The sequence below is a fragment of the Trichoderma asperellum genome, chromosome 7 (assembly GCF_020647865.1).
Source record: "Trichoderma asperellum chromosome 7, complete sequence".
Taxonomy (NCBI): Eukaryota; Fungi; Ascomycota; class Sordariomycetes; order Hypocreales; family Hypocreaceae; genus Trichoderma; species Trichoderma asperellum.
The window spans coordinates 1,001,250-1,014,583 of NC_089421.1; the positions used below are offsets into that span (position 1 = coordinate 1,001,250).

The 13,334-nt window shown below is 46.0% G+C and overlaps 5 protein-coding genes across 6 annotated transcripts; 2 read left to right on the forward strand and 3 right to left on the reverse strand.

Annotated features, from left to right (window-relative positions):
* The first annotated feature begins 414 nt into the window (after positions 1–414).
* On the forward strand, positions 415–1,533 carry TrAFT101_011101 (uncharacterized protein). 2 transcript variants are annotated; one of them, XM_024911067.2, is made up of 4 exons: positions 415–603; positions 655–836; positions 894–1,331; positions 1,384–1,533. In XM_024911067.2, the coding sequence occupies exons 1-4, from the start codon at positions 551–553 to the stop codon at positions 1,488–1,490; spliced, it is 780 nt and encodes a 259-aa protein (XP_024757051.2). In that variant the 5' UTR covers positions 415–550; the 3' UTR covers positions 1,491–1,533. The 2 variants fall into 2 exon arrangements, with proteins under 2 accessions (XP_024757051.2, XP_065985276.1); XM_066129146.1 differs by having other exon boundaries at positions 894–1,533.
* On the reverse strand, positions 1,475–3,120 carry TrAFT101_011102 (uncharacterized protein; the record flags this gene model as incomplete). The annotated part of the gene is made up of 1 exon (XM_066129147.1): positions 1,475–3,120. The coding sequence occupies one exon, from the start codon at positions 3,118–3,120 to the stop codon at positions 1,543–1,545; it is 1,578 nt and encodes a 525-aa protein (XP_065985277.1). The 3' UTR covers positions 1,475–1,542.
* Positions 3,121–3,972: 852 nt separating this feature from the next.
* TrAFT101_011103 (uncharacterized protein) lies at positions 3,973–8,489 on the reverse strand (the record flags this gene model as incomplete). The annotated part of the gene is made up of 3 exons (XM_066129148.1): positions 3,973–4,017; positions 4,103–8,428; positions 8,478–8,489. 3 exons carry the CDS (start codon positions 8,487–8,489, stop codon positions 3,973–3,975), a joined length of 4,383 nt encoding a protein of 1,460 aa, XP_065985278.1.
* A 693-nt stretch (positions 8,490–9,182) lies between these two features.
* TrAFT101_011104 (uncharacterized protein) lies at positions 9,183–10,169 on the forward strand (the record flags this gene model as incomplete). Its single annotated transcript, XM_066129149.1, has 1 exon — positions 9,183–10,169. The coding sequence occupies one exon, from the start codon at positions 9,183–9,185 to the stop codon at positions 10,167–10,169; it is 987 nt and encodes a 328-aa protein (XP_065985279.1).
* Positions 10,170–11,005: 836 nt separating this feature from the next.
* Positions 11,006–12,777, reverse strand: TrAFT101_011105 (uncharacterized protein; the record flags this gene model as incomplete). The annotated part of the gene is made up of 6 exons (XM_066129150.1): positions 11,006–11,289; positions 11,352–11,557; positions 11,621–12,054; positions 12,115–12,176; positions 12,246–12,678; positions 12,739–12,777. 6 exons carry the CDS (start codon positions 12,775–12,777, stop codon positions 11,006–11,008), a joined length of 1,458 nt encoding a protein of 485 aa, XP_065985280.1.
* Between the last annotated feature and the right edge of the window lie 557 nt (positions 12,778–13,334).

Genomic DNA, 13,334 nt, shown 5'->3' on the forward strand with positions numbered 1-13,334 from the left:
AGAATCCCGCCGCCAACTATCAGGGCAATTTCTTTCTTACAAAAAGCAAAGTTCTATTCAAGTCCTACATAGCACTCGGCTCCTTTTGAGATTCTAAGACACCAGAAAAATATTCCAAGTTGCCGCCGCAAGCGATATGGCGATATGGCGATTGACGGATCTCAAGCTACTGCGCGTTGGTTCAAAGTTCCTCTCATAGCGACTCGAAAGGTCAATTTGGGCTACCCAGTGTGATAAACTTAGACTAGCCCCATGCCATACTGTTACATCGCGTAGCCTATACCCTATATCCGAAACAGGTACATTCTTTACAGCGCCACACTCCATCCACGCAACGTTGTCTTTGGCCAACGATGGATCTCGTTTACCCTATAAAACTTGAGACGCTCGCAGCACTTTCTTCTCTGAAATGCTTTGATAGATCACTCCAATGTTATCTCCTATGCTCGCATACTATCTTTACAGCTTATCATAACGGTTCTATGATTATAGTTTACTTGGGCACATAGTAAGCACTACGTGTAACCTTTACAATATAACGAAATAAATCATGCAGCATGAATGTATACTTGTTTTTGGGTGCTCAGATAAGTTGGCAAATTCGTATGACTCTACACAGTGTTCGCTATACTTTAAAGCTAACAACAACATGAGTGGTTTGAAAGCCGATGAAAGGGCAATCGCAGCACAAGGCATCCCCATGAGAGCAGTCTCCACTGGTTCAGCTATACGAAATGGAGACACCCATGTAGAAAATCTTCCAGCAGCATGTTTGATCCCTGAAGATGAAATTGATCTTGCCATTCGCGAAATAGACTGCAAAGCGATAAAGATTGGTTAGCAGAAACCGTTTCTATATAAAGCACTTCAAATCTAATGTTCATCGTGTATAGGTGCCTTGATTTCTGAGAAATCAATTCAAATTGTGTCCAGTACCTTGCAGCAAAACAAGCAATTGATGTCAGTCATAGACGTCGAGCCTTTCTTCAAAGCAAGCCCTACGCCTAAGTCTGAAGAAATCACAGCACTCAGGAAGGATATACTGCCATTTATAAATATCCTTTCTGCAACAGTTCCTGAAGTCAAGGCACTGTTAGACGAAGCTGGCATCTTAATCGATTACCCAAAAAGTATTCAAGATGTAATATCGATGGCAAATACCTTACGAAGTTTAGGACCCAAATACGTGATTATAAAAAGAGAGATCTTCGACGAGGGTGATGGGACGACGACACTGCATTTCGTTTTATGCGGGGATGCAGAGCCTCTAATAGTGGCTTCCCGCTTTGAAAATCCGAAAAGGTTATTTGGAGCAAGCTATTCCATCCCTCGTAAGTAATGGGTGTATTATATATCAGAGAATTAAAACTAACAATGTCATAGCGGCGATTACGGCATACCTAGCTAAAGGATATGGTGTTCCAGAAGCAGTGTCTGCAGGCTTTAAGTTCGCCGAAGAGATGCTTAAAGGAGGACAATATTTTGATTGACTGTATATGTAATTACTATTTGGATGCAAATGTTTAACTCATGTATTCCATCTTATACTGATTGAATCTCGGGCCTAATCCCATTTCTCGATTGACGCCACTTCATTCCTCTCCACCGCAGCAGCATCACAGCCAAGACTCCAAATCCGCCGCTCCACAGCCCCAAAGTGGTGAAATACCACCCTCGGCCAGCTGTCGTGAGCAACGGCTGAAGCACCGCCACTCCGGCCGCGGCCATGGCACACCGAGTGACGCTTGTTGCCGCAGCCGCCGTGCTGGGGCTATGTGGGAATCCGTCCACAAGAAGAGCTCCATAAGTTGTGTAAAACGCCGTTCCCCAGAAGCCTTGGATGAACTGGAGAACGAGTGGCACAGCAACTGGAGCACCACGGTCGACCGCCCACCCATATCCAATTATTGTTGCTGTCGAGATGGCTAGGAGATGGAAGCTGAAGCGCGTTCTGGCAAGCTCAATTGGGAAACTCAGCAGGTCTTCGCCTGTTACGCGCTCATTGGCCCGGCCTGTGGCCCGTGTGATGGCGCGGTAGTTGGCATCCATCATCTTCCCTGTGCAATAGCTACCTATAATGATACCTACGCCTCGCGGTAGATATGCCAATCCAAGCTCCAAGTCATTGAAGCCGTATATATCCTTAAATATATCTGGCACGGCAGCTACAAACGAATAGTCTACTGTGTAGAAAGATCCGTGAATCCAGAGCGCCAGGAACGTATCCCTATAAAATATGATGCGAAGACAGGCAAAGAGATTGCCAAGCCCATAAGCCCGGACGACTGTCTTTGGTGCTTCGGTGGCTGTAGCAGTTGGTTCTAGCTCACTTTTATTCGATAATCCTTCGAATCGGCGCCTAACAAGGCCCAACCAGCTGAGTTGCCACCAGTTGAACCGTGAAGGATCGCGTCCATTGCCAACTAGATTTCTGGCCGTTTCTGGGAGTAAAAACCCCACCCCACAGAAAAGGATCACACCAACAATGACGAGAGCCCAAAACACCCACACATAGCTGCCGCTTGTATAGGCCACAACGCCGCCGACTACGGGACCAACGCATGCCCCAAGATTGAGGGCCATACTGATAGGGCCCAGCATATGCCCTCTCTCGCTGGATTCACAGACATCCGCAACGACGCCAAAGCTGATGGCATAGGCAGCACTGGCACCTAAGCTCTGGATCGCTCGCAACACTAGGAGAACGGTATAGTTGTCCTTGTTGGCTGCAAGGCCAATATTTCCCACAACGTAAAGCCCAAGCGTTAGCAAAAAGAAGGGCCTTCGGCCATAAGAATCCGATAACGGCCCAAAGAGAACTGGTGAGACTGCCTGAAAGATGATGTAGAGTGTCAAAGTCAGGTTGATGGCTTGCGCTGAGGTATGAAATTGGGCACGTAAAAGAGGTAGCAGGGGGAAATATATCGTGGCCGTCAGAGGTGACGTGATTGTTGCGATACCGAGAAGTAATTGCAGTTGCCTTAGCTGGGCCTTGGAGAATACGGTGTATGCCGGCTGTGCAGTTGCCGGTAACGACTCCTCGTTGCTATTGGACGCTGTTTTGTTATCATTAATAGGAGCCGGGCCTGGCTTCTCATGTGTAGAAATTTCTATAGCCATTATTGCTAGTATAGTAGAAGGATTGCGCACTTCTATGTCGAATTCTTGTCGTCGTCTCCCTCATTACCAGGGCTGAGAGTAAACAACGTGGGCCTGGCCTGAGCACAATATGTGTACCCTGTGACTTGCGGGGTAGCCAAATGATGACGGGGATTGGCATATCATTTTTAGTCGTTTAATGAGTTCAAAATGCATTTAAACGGCGATTGCATTGTCGAAAGCCCTTACGAGTTTTGCACGTGGGACGTTTTGGGTGGGCTTTCCATTAGTGCTCGTCCACGACATGGTTCTAAGAAGATCATAATATTTGTGCTCTTAATATGCGTATGTACTATGAATGATTTGCTTACTCTCGTGTTCTTAATATTCTTTTAGCTTCATCCAGTAATATCAATGTAAAAGTGTCTTTCTAAACTTAATACAAAGGGTGCTACTATCGATATAGATAATTCGCCCTGGGTTCATCAAGATTGCTCATGATCAGCACAACATGACCATCCTTGGGCCAAAACAGTGTCCCGTCCTCTGTCAGGCAACAATTATCGAGGCTGGTGCTCCCCACCCAATCCCGTGGGATAAAATAGAGTCGGTCATACGATTCTAGGGTGTCGGCTTGGGACATCGATTCAAGATAGTAGCCGCAAAGCCAGAGATTATCATCCAGAAAAACGAACTTCAATCCTGGTAAAACACCCAGCGGTACTTTTACATGAGAAGATATACTAGTAGGGATATGAAAATAGGCCAAAGACAAAGGTAGCCTGCTGCTAGACTCGGCCGTCTCTAAGACATGAATTGGAAAGATGAATGCTTGATGATTAGTCTTCCTATCACGAGTAACCGTTTTGACGTTTAAGAGAATATGTTTGGCATCCTGCGTCGATATAACTCTGGAAACTGTGGATTCGCGATCGTGTATTAATTGCGCTGAATCCGTCACCGTCGACGCTTTGCCTGTGTCATGGAATGCCTGAGTTCTTACCCTCGATCCTTGCATCTGGGTATAACTTGAAGACTTTATTCTTTGAAGCCCATTCCATGTGTAAGTGAGCATATCTATAGGTCCAAATGCGAGAATGAAATTCGGCTGCGTGGGATGAAGTAGCCATCGGCGAAAGATTGTCGTGTCAACGCTCGACGAGCACTGCACTGCGCCGTCCTTGACACTACAAACAAAGCTCTTCTTTCTTGTTGAGATAAAAAGCAGTGAGCTATCGAGGCTAAAGATAATTTCCTCAATATTGTCATTTTCGAGGTCAATCTGTGGAGAAGGCAGTTGTAATACCTCCACCTTCTCTTTATCCTCTCGACGCAGCCACTTCACCTGGATATCACCAGCCAGATCGGCAACCGCAACGTATTTACCATCTGCGCTCCATTTAATGTGTGAGACATTGAGAAAATTGTAAAATTGCGCAAATTCAACACCTTCACTTGCTCCTCTTTGAAACTGTACAATTGTCCCGTCTTCATAGCCTACGCAGTACGATGAGCCATTGGGTTCTGGAGATAGTGCTGTAACAGGCTCGAAGTGATTAACCCGCGACTCGGAATGTCTTGAAAGTGCTGAGGAAGATTGATCTTCGCTGTTTGTGTCGCTCATGCTTTCTTCGCTCTCCAAAAAGCGTGTTAAGGTGTTTGATTCCCAGGCATTGATGGAGCTACCGCGGAGATCATAGAACCGACCACTATCGGGACTGAATGTCAAACCAGTGACAAGATCCTCAGATGAAAGATGGTAAATTACGGAAAAGAATGCAAAATTCCAGATGCGAACAGAACCATCACTGCTGCTGGTCGCGAATACTCTGCCGTTAGGACTAGCGGCAATCTCGTCCGCAGCTACTCGAGCCTCTACGTTCTCATTCGTAAGCGGGTGCCATTTGAAGACGCATCCGTTTTTATATATTCCCAGGACATGATTCGTGATAGGATTCCATGTAAATCTGTCCACGGCAAACCAGTTTGATGAAGATCGATGTTGATCGCTGTGAAAATCCTTGGCCCTCTTACATCTGTTAAGGCACCGCCCATCTGCGATTCTCCAAACCGACAGTGGCGCTCCTCTATACGAGACGCCAACCAAAGTTTTGTCCCCGTTGAATGAGATGCACATTGGAGAGCTAATGATAGCACCATCAACCCTTCCTGTCTCCTTTAGAAGGGTTGGGTTTAATATCTGCCACCCACCATCCATATTATCGCAATGTATGTATCTTATAATATTATCGTCGCCTCCGACCAGCAGCTTTTGATCATTCTCAGCGAAAGTTATTAGCATGGCCTTCGTATTTGGAGGATTATTTGTCGATGAGAGCAGTCTTCCTTCAGCAACTAACCACATTTTTGAAGTCCTAAGTCCATATGTAGCAAGCTTTTGGCCATTATCATTCAGGGTCATTGCTGTCACAGGCTCGCCATGGGAGATTTTGACAATATCTGTAAAGTTGGAAGAGTCCCAGATATAAACCACGCCCGTGGAAGCAAGTACTGCGAGATTGTTACCGGCACAAGCAATTTTCCAAGCCTGGGCATCACCTGGGAGTACAAGTCTACCGAGGTTATCGTTCCAAGGGACATCTCTGCTGCCGAGTAGTTTTATGTTGGCTAAATTAGGATCATGGTACTGTCGGTGCAGCACTGATTTAGGTGGACAGAACGCTGGAACGATGTCGTATATCACGCCGGGCTCCGTGACAAGCGTTGGGCCGAATTTTCCAACAAGTTTGACAAGGTCAACAATCCAGTCATCAATCAGCGCAAGATCAGACAACCGATGGAGCATAGGGTTTCTCGATACGTCTTCTTTTCGTGTCCGATGAACAAATGATGCCAAGGCCTTTGATGCCCGTACCAGGATTTCTAGCCGCCTCAAAAGCGCCAAAGCATGAACCCAGGTAAGAACTGCGGGACTCTGGAAAAATCTCACAAGATGATCCAAATTATCTGACGAAATCGAGTGGCTCTGCGTTAGATGATATGACCAATTGAGTGCCGCGTAAAAGACAAACGGCTCGCTCGTCTGAAGTGCATGCTGACTTTCCATTAACCGCCATCGAAGATCAGCCTTCTCAAGCTGGATCAAGGTTCGGACAAATAGCTTCCCGTGAGTTTGGCGAACGTCAACGTGGAATTGGCTATCCAAAGTGCCTGTGAAATATTCTCGCGCGGTATGGTGTAATATGGTTACCTTGTCTTTATTATTGACATGTAAGAACTGCCCACAGGACTCTTGAATCGTCTTTTTGAGATCAAAGAGGCCAGAGAAATCTGGCTGCAATGCCTGTGAGAGTTCTTGTATGCTGAGAGATCGCTGGGCACATATTGTCCACTCAATCAAACTTTTGATCAGCGGCTTATTCGACTTTCGTGTTGAATCAACAAGAGTGCGTTCCATTCGTTGATACAAACTAACCATGTCATCCGGAATTTCCTCAAGAACTTCTTGAATGCTCTCTTCAGTATGGCACCCCAAAATCTCCTCGAGTACCAGCTTTGTCCACAAGAAATTTCCCTCAGCACGCGACATAATGTTTTGGGTCAACTGCTGCTTGAAGCGGTCGCTTCCACCCAGATGTCTAATTTCTCCCTCTACCAAGAGTTCGATATCCCGCTTACTATGAAGCTGACCGGAATTGTCCATTCTAGTGACGTTGATATCAGCACGCGAGAGACGATCAAATCCGACGGAAATAGTATTCAAGTTTCTGCTGAGAACTAGAATCCTCACTGGGATCTTTGCTCCTTCCAAGCCCCTAAGGCATTCCAAGAAGGATTTCAGCGAATCACACTCATCCAGGGCATCAAAAACCCAGTACACAGGATCGGCGCGTCCAGTTTCGAACAGTAACTTCTCGAATGTATTTCGCCATATTAACAGTGCATCTGCGGACTCGAGTCCTAGACTTGTTGTTGATGAGCCATTTAGCGTTTTCCTAAATTCCGGAAGGTCTTTGGCGAGCTGTAGCGCTAGAGCTTTCAGGCTCCCAGCAACAGATCGTTTACGTGGTTCCGAATAATTGAATAGAAAATATTGGCACTGTAGACCCAATTCCTTGAGGCGATGAATAATAAATGCCGCCAAGATAGACTTCCCACTGCCTGGAGGGGCACTGTACCAAAGTATGCGCGATTCAGAGGACGGTTTCATCCAAATTTCAGCCTCTGGCTCTCGTAAAAACCATTCACAAGTATTCGCAATCCAGTCCCGACGAAGTCTATGGAAATCCTCTTCAGAGGTATGACAATTGCGGAACAATTCAGATACATTTATATCATTTTTAGGTTCTCGTGTATCTTCTTGAACTGCTTTCGTACGAAACAGTGTCACCAAGGATTTCAGGGCATTCCTAACGCTGAGGTAGTTAGAGTCGACTGGACTTGAGTATTTGCAAACATCATGATGGTCAGCTTGTAGTGGCCTCGAGATCTCAGCTGGATACCCTAGTACGGAAGAATCTTTCTCCAACACCATAAGTTTCTTTGGACCAATGGCAGTTGCCATGGTTTCGTAGAAGGACCAAATAGACAGTCTGGGTGCTAGATGACGAAATTGCTCATTCAGTTCTTCTATTGCGGTAGAATTTTTGTTTAGATCTGAGATGAAATGTTTGGAAGACTGAAATGATGCCGCTAATATCCGATTCAGAGTCTCGGCGAGATTCGTGCCGCGGTGAGGTGTCGACAAGAAGATAATGGCAGATATCGACTTCGTAATTTCCTTGTAAGTTTCATCGTATAGGCCAAGAAGATAGGCTTTCTTGACTACCAAACCACCCATGCTGTGGACAACAAAGATTATGGGATTTGTTCCGATAGCTATATCTTCTCCAGAGGCGCCTTTGGAGAAGCGCATCTCATATAGGAGTTCTTTGGCGAAATCCGTAATGTTGGAGATGCCAGCTCCACCGCGCCAGTTTGCATCATATCCAAAGGTCGAAATGCGTGCTTTGCCGACATCTGGCTCGAAAGGGAGCCATGCCTCAGGCCAAAAGAGAGACGGATCACGATTTTTCGTCCAAGTCTTCTGGCTATGACCACCGAGACCATGCACAAATATAATATCTAAAGCAGCAAGCTCGGGCTGATGGAGAACTCGAAGCCCCAGGCCCGCCGGTGCTGGTGTAGGTGATCGACTGCGAGAACGAGAATTCGAAGAACTCTGCAGCTCTGTGGAAGTTAATGAATAGGCGATAGATTTGCCGTCGATATTGAAGTTTGGTATTGTTTGAGGAGAGGTGGAAGTGTCGGGTGTCGTTCTTTCATTTCCACCTTGTGGCTGCGTCTTGTTCTTGCGGAAGCGTCTGAACTAGTCGTGGCCGTCAGTAGCCATTATTAGGAAACAGGCAATTGTGAACTAAACTCACCATCTCGACCACCTTAAGAGGGGTTGGGGTAACGAAGGTGGAGGTTATTTACCTCGCAAGACACTGTGGATTGCCGCTGCAGCGTATCGCCGACTTGCAAGTGCCCCAGCCCAACTATTCGCTAAACGCCCGTGCTATCCTTCGTATGTCATCTAATGATGCAATACCTACTACGAATGCTGCCAAGTGACAAAGTGAGGCGACGAGCTCAGACATAACGCGGACGTGGCGCCGGCCTGTCCCCTCCCGCACCTCGAGCCGCCGGCTAGTACCAGCCAAACGCATCCGACTCGGCTCAAGGTTCCCTCTAGGTCACTATGTAAGCTGTTGGTTGCGAGCAGGCGAGCAGGTGGATCAGGTTGTGCGTCTCACAAACCCAGTTGGGCATCTGGACCGGGCGGGGTATCACACAAGAAGGATCGACTTGTTCCGCTGCAAGACAGCTCTTCCCATCCTTGCATGGGCCTGAGCCGCGGAAGATGAGCCTGCAATTTCGCAGTTGCTTGTTATTGGTCTTTTCATACATGACCTCCATAAGAGTCATGCAGCCACTACATAAATGAATCTGTATGCAAAAAGTTGCCTTACACGAGCATGGAGGGATTTAACCCAGCTGCATCCTCATCTAGACCTGAAATTTAGTGTTTACTCCTCTTTGTGAAGGTGTAATTCGTACTTCGTTGCTTGTTCTTTTAAATGGCCATGGCTCAAAGACTTTCATCTCTTATTGAGAGCTCTCGTGCGGTTTCTGAACCATATACCGGAGATTTTCGTGTCGACGACAATGTCCTTGCCAAATTTCCAGAAGGAACAACAATCCTGTCTGCGGACAGCTTTGGTACTTCCGCATGGACAGTATCAGCTCGACTACATCTGAAGCTACCCAACGGTTCCGAGGAAAGATATTTCCTCAAGTCAGCTCCGGAGAAGGATGGTCGGACTCTCATGGAGGGTGAGTTTAACGCGATGTCTGAGATTTACAAATGGGCGCCAGATCTGGCCCCAAAGCCACATAGTTGGGGAAAATACGCGCTCGAAAAACCAGAAGCATACTTTTTCTTATCCCAATATATGGACCTGAGTGATATGATGCCGGAACCAAATCAGCTGTGTACGAAGCTTGCTCGCCTTCACCGTGAGAGCCAGTCTCCAACGGGTCAATTCGGCTTTCATATTACTACTTGCCAAGGTCATACCCCACAGTCGCTAACTTGGGAGTCCAATTGGACTGTATTCTTCACCCAACTCCTTAAACACGTGATCAACAAGGATTTCACGGTCAATGGATATTGGGAGGAGCTGGACCGAGTAGAAAAGCAGCTAATTGCACACGTTATCCCTCGACTCCTGGACGCTTTGGTAAAAGATGGCAGAAAGATAAAGCCTAGCCTCATCCATTCAAATCTGTGGGAGGGTAACAGCGGCACTTCTTTCGAGAATAATAATATATACATCTTCGACGCGGCCGCATTTTACGCCCATCATGAGATGGAGGTGGGAAATTGGCGCTGCTATTATAACAAAATCAGTAACAGGGTATACACCAGAACATATCTTCGGCACCATGGCCCAAGCGAGCCAAAAGATGAATGGGAAGACCGAAATCGTCTGTATTGCATTTACTACAACACGATCTATTCGGTCAATCATCTTGGCACAGGAAAGGCTGTGCGTCAACGGTGAGCATCTTTCAATACTATTTACATAATACTAAAATTTTTGAGCTAACAAAAGGACAGAGCTTATCAGGATATGTATTATCTTATTGATAAGTATGCCCCCTTTCCGCAGGGTGAAGGACCATCAAAGCTAGATGAGTCGGAAATAGTCTCATTGTCTGCTGAGCGAGACCACACGGCGAATTAGTTTTCTAAAGATAAACGTGCTTTTTAAACAGCAGCGAGTTCACTATTGGAAGGGTCGCTGTGTACACAGGTAGCTGTCTGGAAGAACGGCAGCGGAAGCACGATCACATTATGAAATTATGGCTACAAACTGTCAGTTTGCTAGAACCAAATTTTTGTTTGCTGCATGCAGACGAGTAAGAAGAAGTAGGGTCTGGGTTTGATGATTTACTAAGAATCCTCTTTACTTATTGAGACATGATATAATTCATTCTATTGCCGTGAACTGTCACATACGACCACAGGTAGTGGAGAATTCGGGGTCCCGTCTGCTCCCCCATAGACAAGCCACTAACCGGCAGATTAGTAGTTGAGTGGGTGACCATCAGCGAACACCGGCTGTTGTATGTTTTTTTATATATTTTTTTACTCTTTTAATTGTTATTCTATTATGATTTCGCAATATTTTTGGTAGTGCTTATAGCCCAAGCTGTATGCGAGGGAGCTACTAACGAACATGAAATCGGGTCGTACCGAGAACTTGACAGCGCGAAACGGCTAGCATTATTCCGCAGCATATTGAAGGGATTAGTTTTTTCTTTTCTCGGATGAACGAAATATCTTTGCTTTTCAAGGTCGTGTATGTCTTTTTGCTAGAATTTATGAAAACATTTCTTATACCTTCTGGGAACCTGATAATTGGATGATACCTGGACGCAGCTTCGGCATCAGCCCATCAGGGTCATACTTTGAGCTGATCTCCAGCAGTCGCTTCCTATTCTCTTCTCCATACCCGCCGTATACATCCTGGTGGCCAGCTGCATAGTTGAGATATTGGTACCTATGGAATGTGCCATTGGCCCGAGTGGCCTTCTCAACCTTTTCCACAAACTGATCGGCAACCTGCGAGATGTGCTTATCATGTTGAATGTCGGTCCACCTCCATAACAGCGAAATGTCTAGTTACAACACTTGTTAGTAAAATCTTATCCAATTACAAAATATCGCGTTTCTGGCATACCTATAAGAGGCATGTCTTCTGGCTTAATTCCCAAGGCATTGCCAACATCGTCTTTTGGAAGCATAGCCTCGAGCAATGGCTGGTACAATAAAGAGGGCACGAAGCCAGCACAATCCTTCAAAAGAGCCACAGATTCATCATGGATAGCAGCAATCTGCCTCAGCGTTGATAGATGACATTTCACAGACATGGAAGTAGTCCGGTACCTAGAGGAGTGGTCAGCTCGTAGTCCATTAATCTCCTTTTTTAGCCTCCTAGGACGCACATACCTGGAGCCTGATTCATTTTGGCTATCCATCTCGTCACAAAAATTCTTCAAGGTGCGCGTTTGAGTCGATGAGAAAAGGGGAGTGAGACGCTTAAAATCATCAAAAGCCGGGGGGTTCTCGGATTGAGGATTGCTGTGAGACATGACCATAGTATACACACTATTACCATCTCTAGCCATATCAGTAACTAGGAGAAATGCCTCAGCGAGGGGATCTTGATTGGTGTGTACAAATTTATTAAATGCGTCGAAAATAGCAGTCTCATGTTCATGAGCAAATGCACTGGCGCCACCCCATATTTCTCCAAGATCAAATGTTTTTAGCTCAAGACGAGTGACAATGCCAAATGTGATACCGGCTCCTCTCATTCCCCAGAAAAGGTCAGGGAGAGACTTTTTGGTGATATTTAGAACTTCGCCATTGGCAAGAACAAGCTTCGGGGGGAACTGTGAGCGGTGGCTTGATATCTGACGAATGGTGGATGTAAAACTTACCTTGTAGCTGATGACGTTGTCGCAAGCAAGCCCTCTTTCGCTGGAAAAGAAAGAAATACCACCTGTGGATCTTTAGTTTAGCCACTTGCTTGTGTATACTCTCTTAAATTGAATGTTCTGAGGTCTCGTACCTCCCATAGTAAGCCCACTAACACCGACGCTAGAAATTCGGCCACCAACACATCCAAGACCATGAGCCTCCAGCTTCTGGTAGAGTTCTCCAAACCTGCAGCCGGCTCCAACAGCAACAGACTTGCGGTTATCAGAGACCGTGATGTCCTTCAGACGGCTTAGATCGATAGTAATGCCGTTTTCAGCATTGGTCCCGGAAGGATATGGGCAATGTCCTCCCGCTTTAACGGCAAAGGTAGCTCCAGTTTCCCTAACAATCTTGATAGTTTCTGATACATCCGTGACATTTATTGGGAGAACACGGCATGCGGGTACGATCTGCGACGATTGTGCGATGAAATAAAAGTCTGTACCATATTTGCCTAGATCTGGATGCGCGTCATTGGGCAAAATAACCTTGTCGGCACCTAGCTTGTCGCGGAGGATCAGAGCCTACAGTCATGAGAATAGATTTCCAGATTAGACAGTCAGAAAACAAAAAGGTCGACTCACAGCTTTCCTGCCAGCATCTGTAGTGGCTGCAGAAGACATATTGATTCTCGAATAGCAGGTAACATATAAGAATGTCAGTTTACAGTTCAAAAAGTTGGGCCTGCTAAGATCAAACTGTCTACAGACTTTATACAAATCGAATAAGAATAAGAAAATGCCGGATGCTCAGTGCAAATGGATACATGTTGCCATCACTCTGTACGCTCTTCATCTGGAATTAGCTGCTTTTAGTTCATCGAATAAGCAGACGCTATAAGCAGCCTTATTCTCCATTGGGTTATAGTGATTATTACCTAGTAATTCTCTAGACTCGAATCTAACTTTTGCTTGACGGACTATTGGTGATGCCCTGCCCAATGAAATGATTGCTCATAGTGCTGACCATCTGCGGCTGTGAAATTGAAAGAGTTTTAGTCTGGATTTCGAGGAAGATGTGCCTTTTTCTTTCTGCATAGGTACGGCCATAGCAAAATATGCCGAACTCTTAAGCCTAATTCGCCACACGAGTCGAAGAGGCGTGATTAAGAACCGGGAGGGTAAGCATAATGAGCTGAGCACTGTCTTGTAGCGCCCGTTGAGCTATGCATGTGGGTCGA

What these genes read in the sequence shown, in the direction of transcription:
- TrAFT101_011101 (XM_024911067.2), top strand. Translation starts at nt 551, where the DNA reads ATGCAGCATGAATGTATACTTGTTTTTGGGTGCTCAGATAAGTTGGCA. An exon ending in TCAGATAAGTTGGCAAATTC is followed by an intron (nt 604 to 654) that starts GTATGACTCTAC and finishes CAACAACATGAG; the next exon opens with TGGTTTGAAAGCCGATGAAA. An exon ending in CTGCAAAGCGATAAAGATTG is followed by an intron (nt 837 to 893) that starts GTTAGCAGAAAC and finishes CATCGTGTATAG; the next exon opens with GTGCCTTGATTTCTGAGAAA.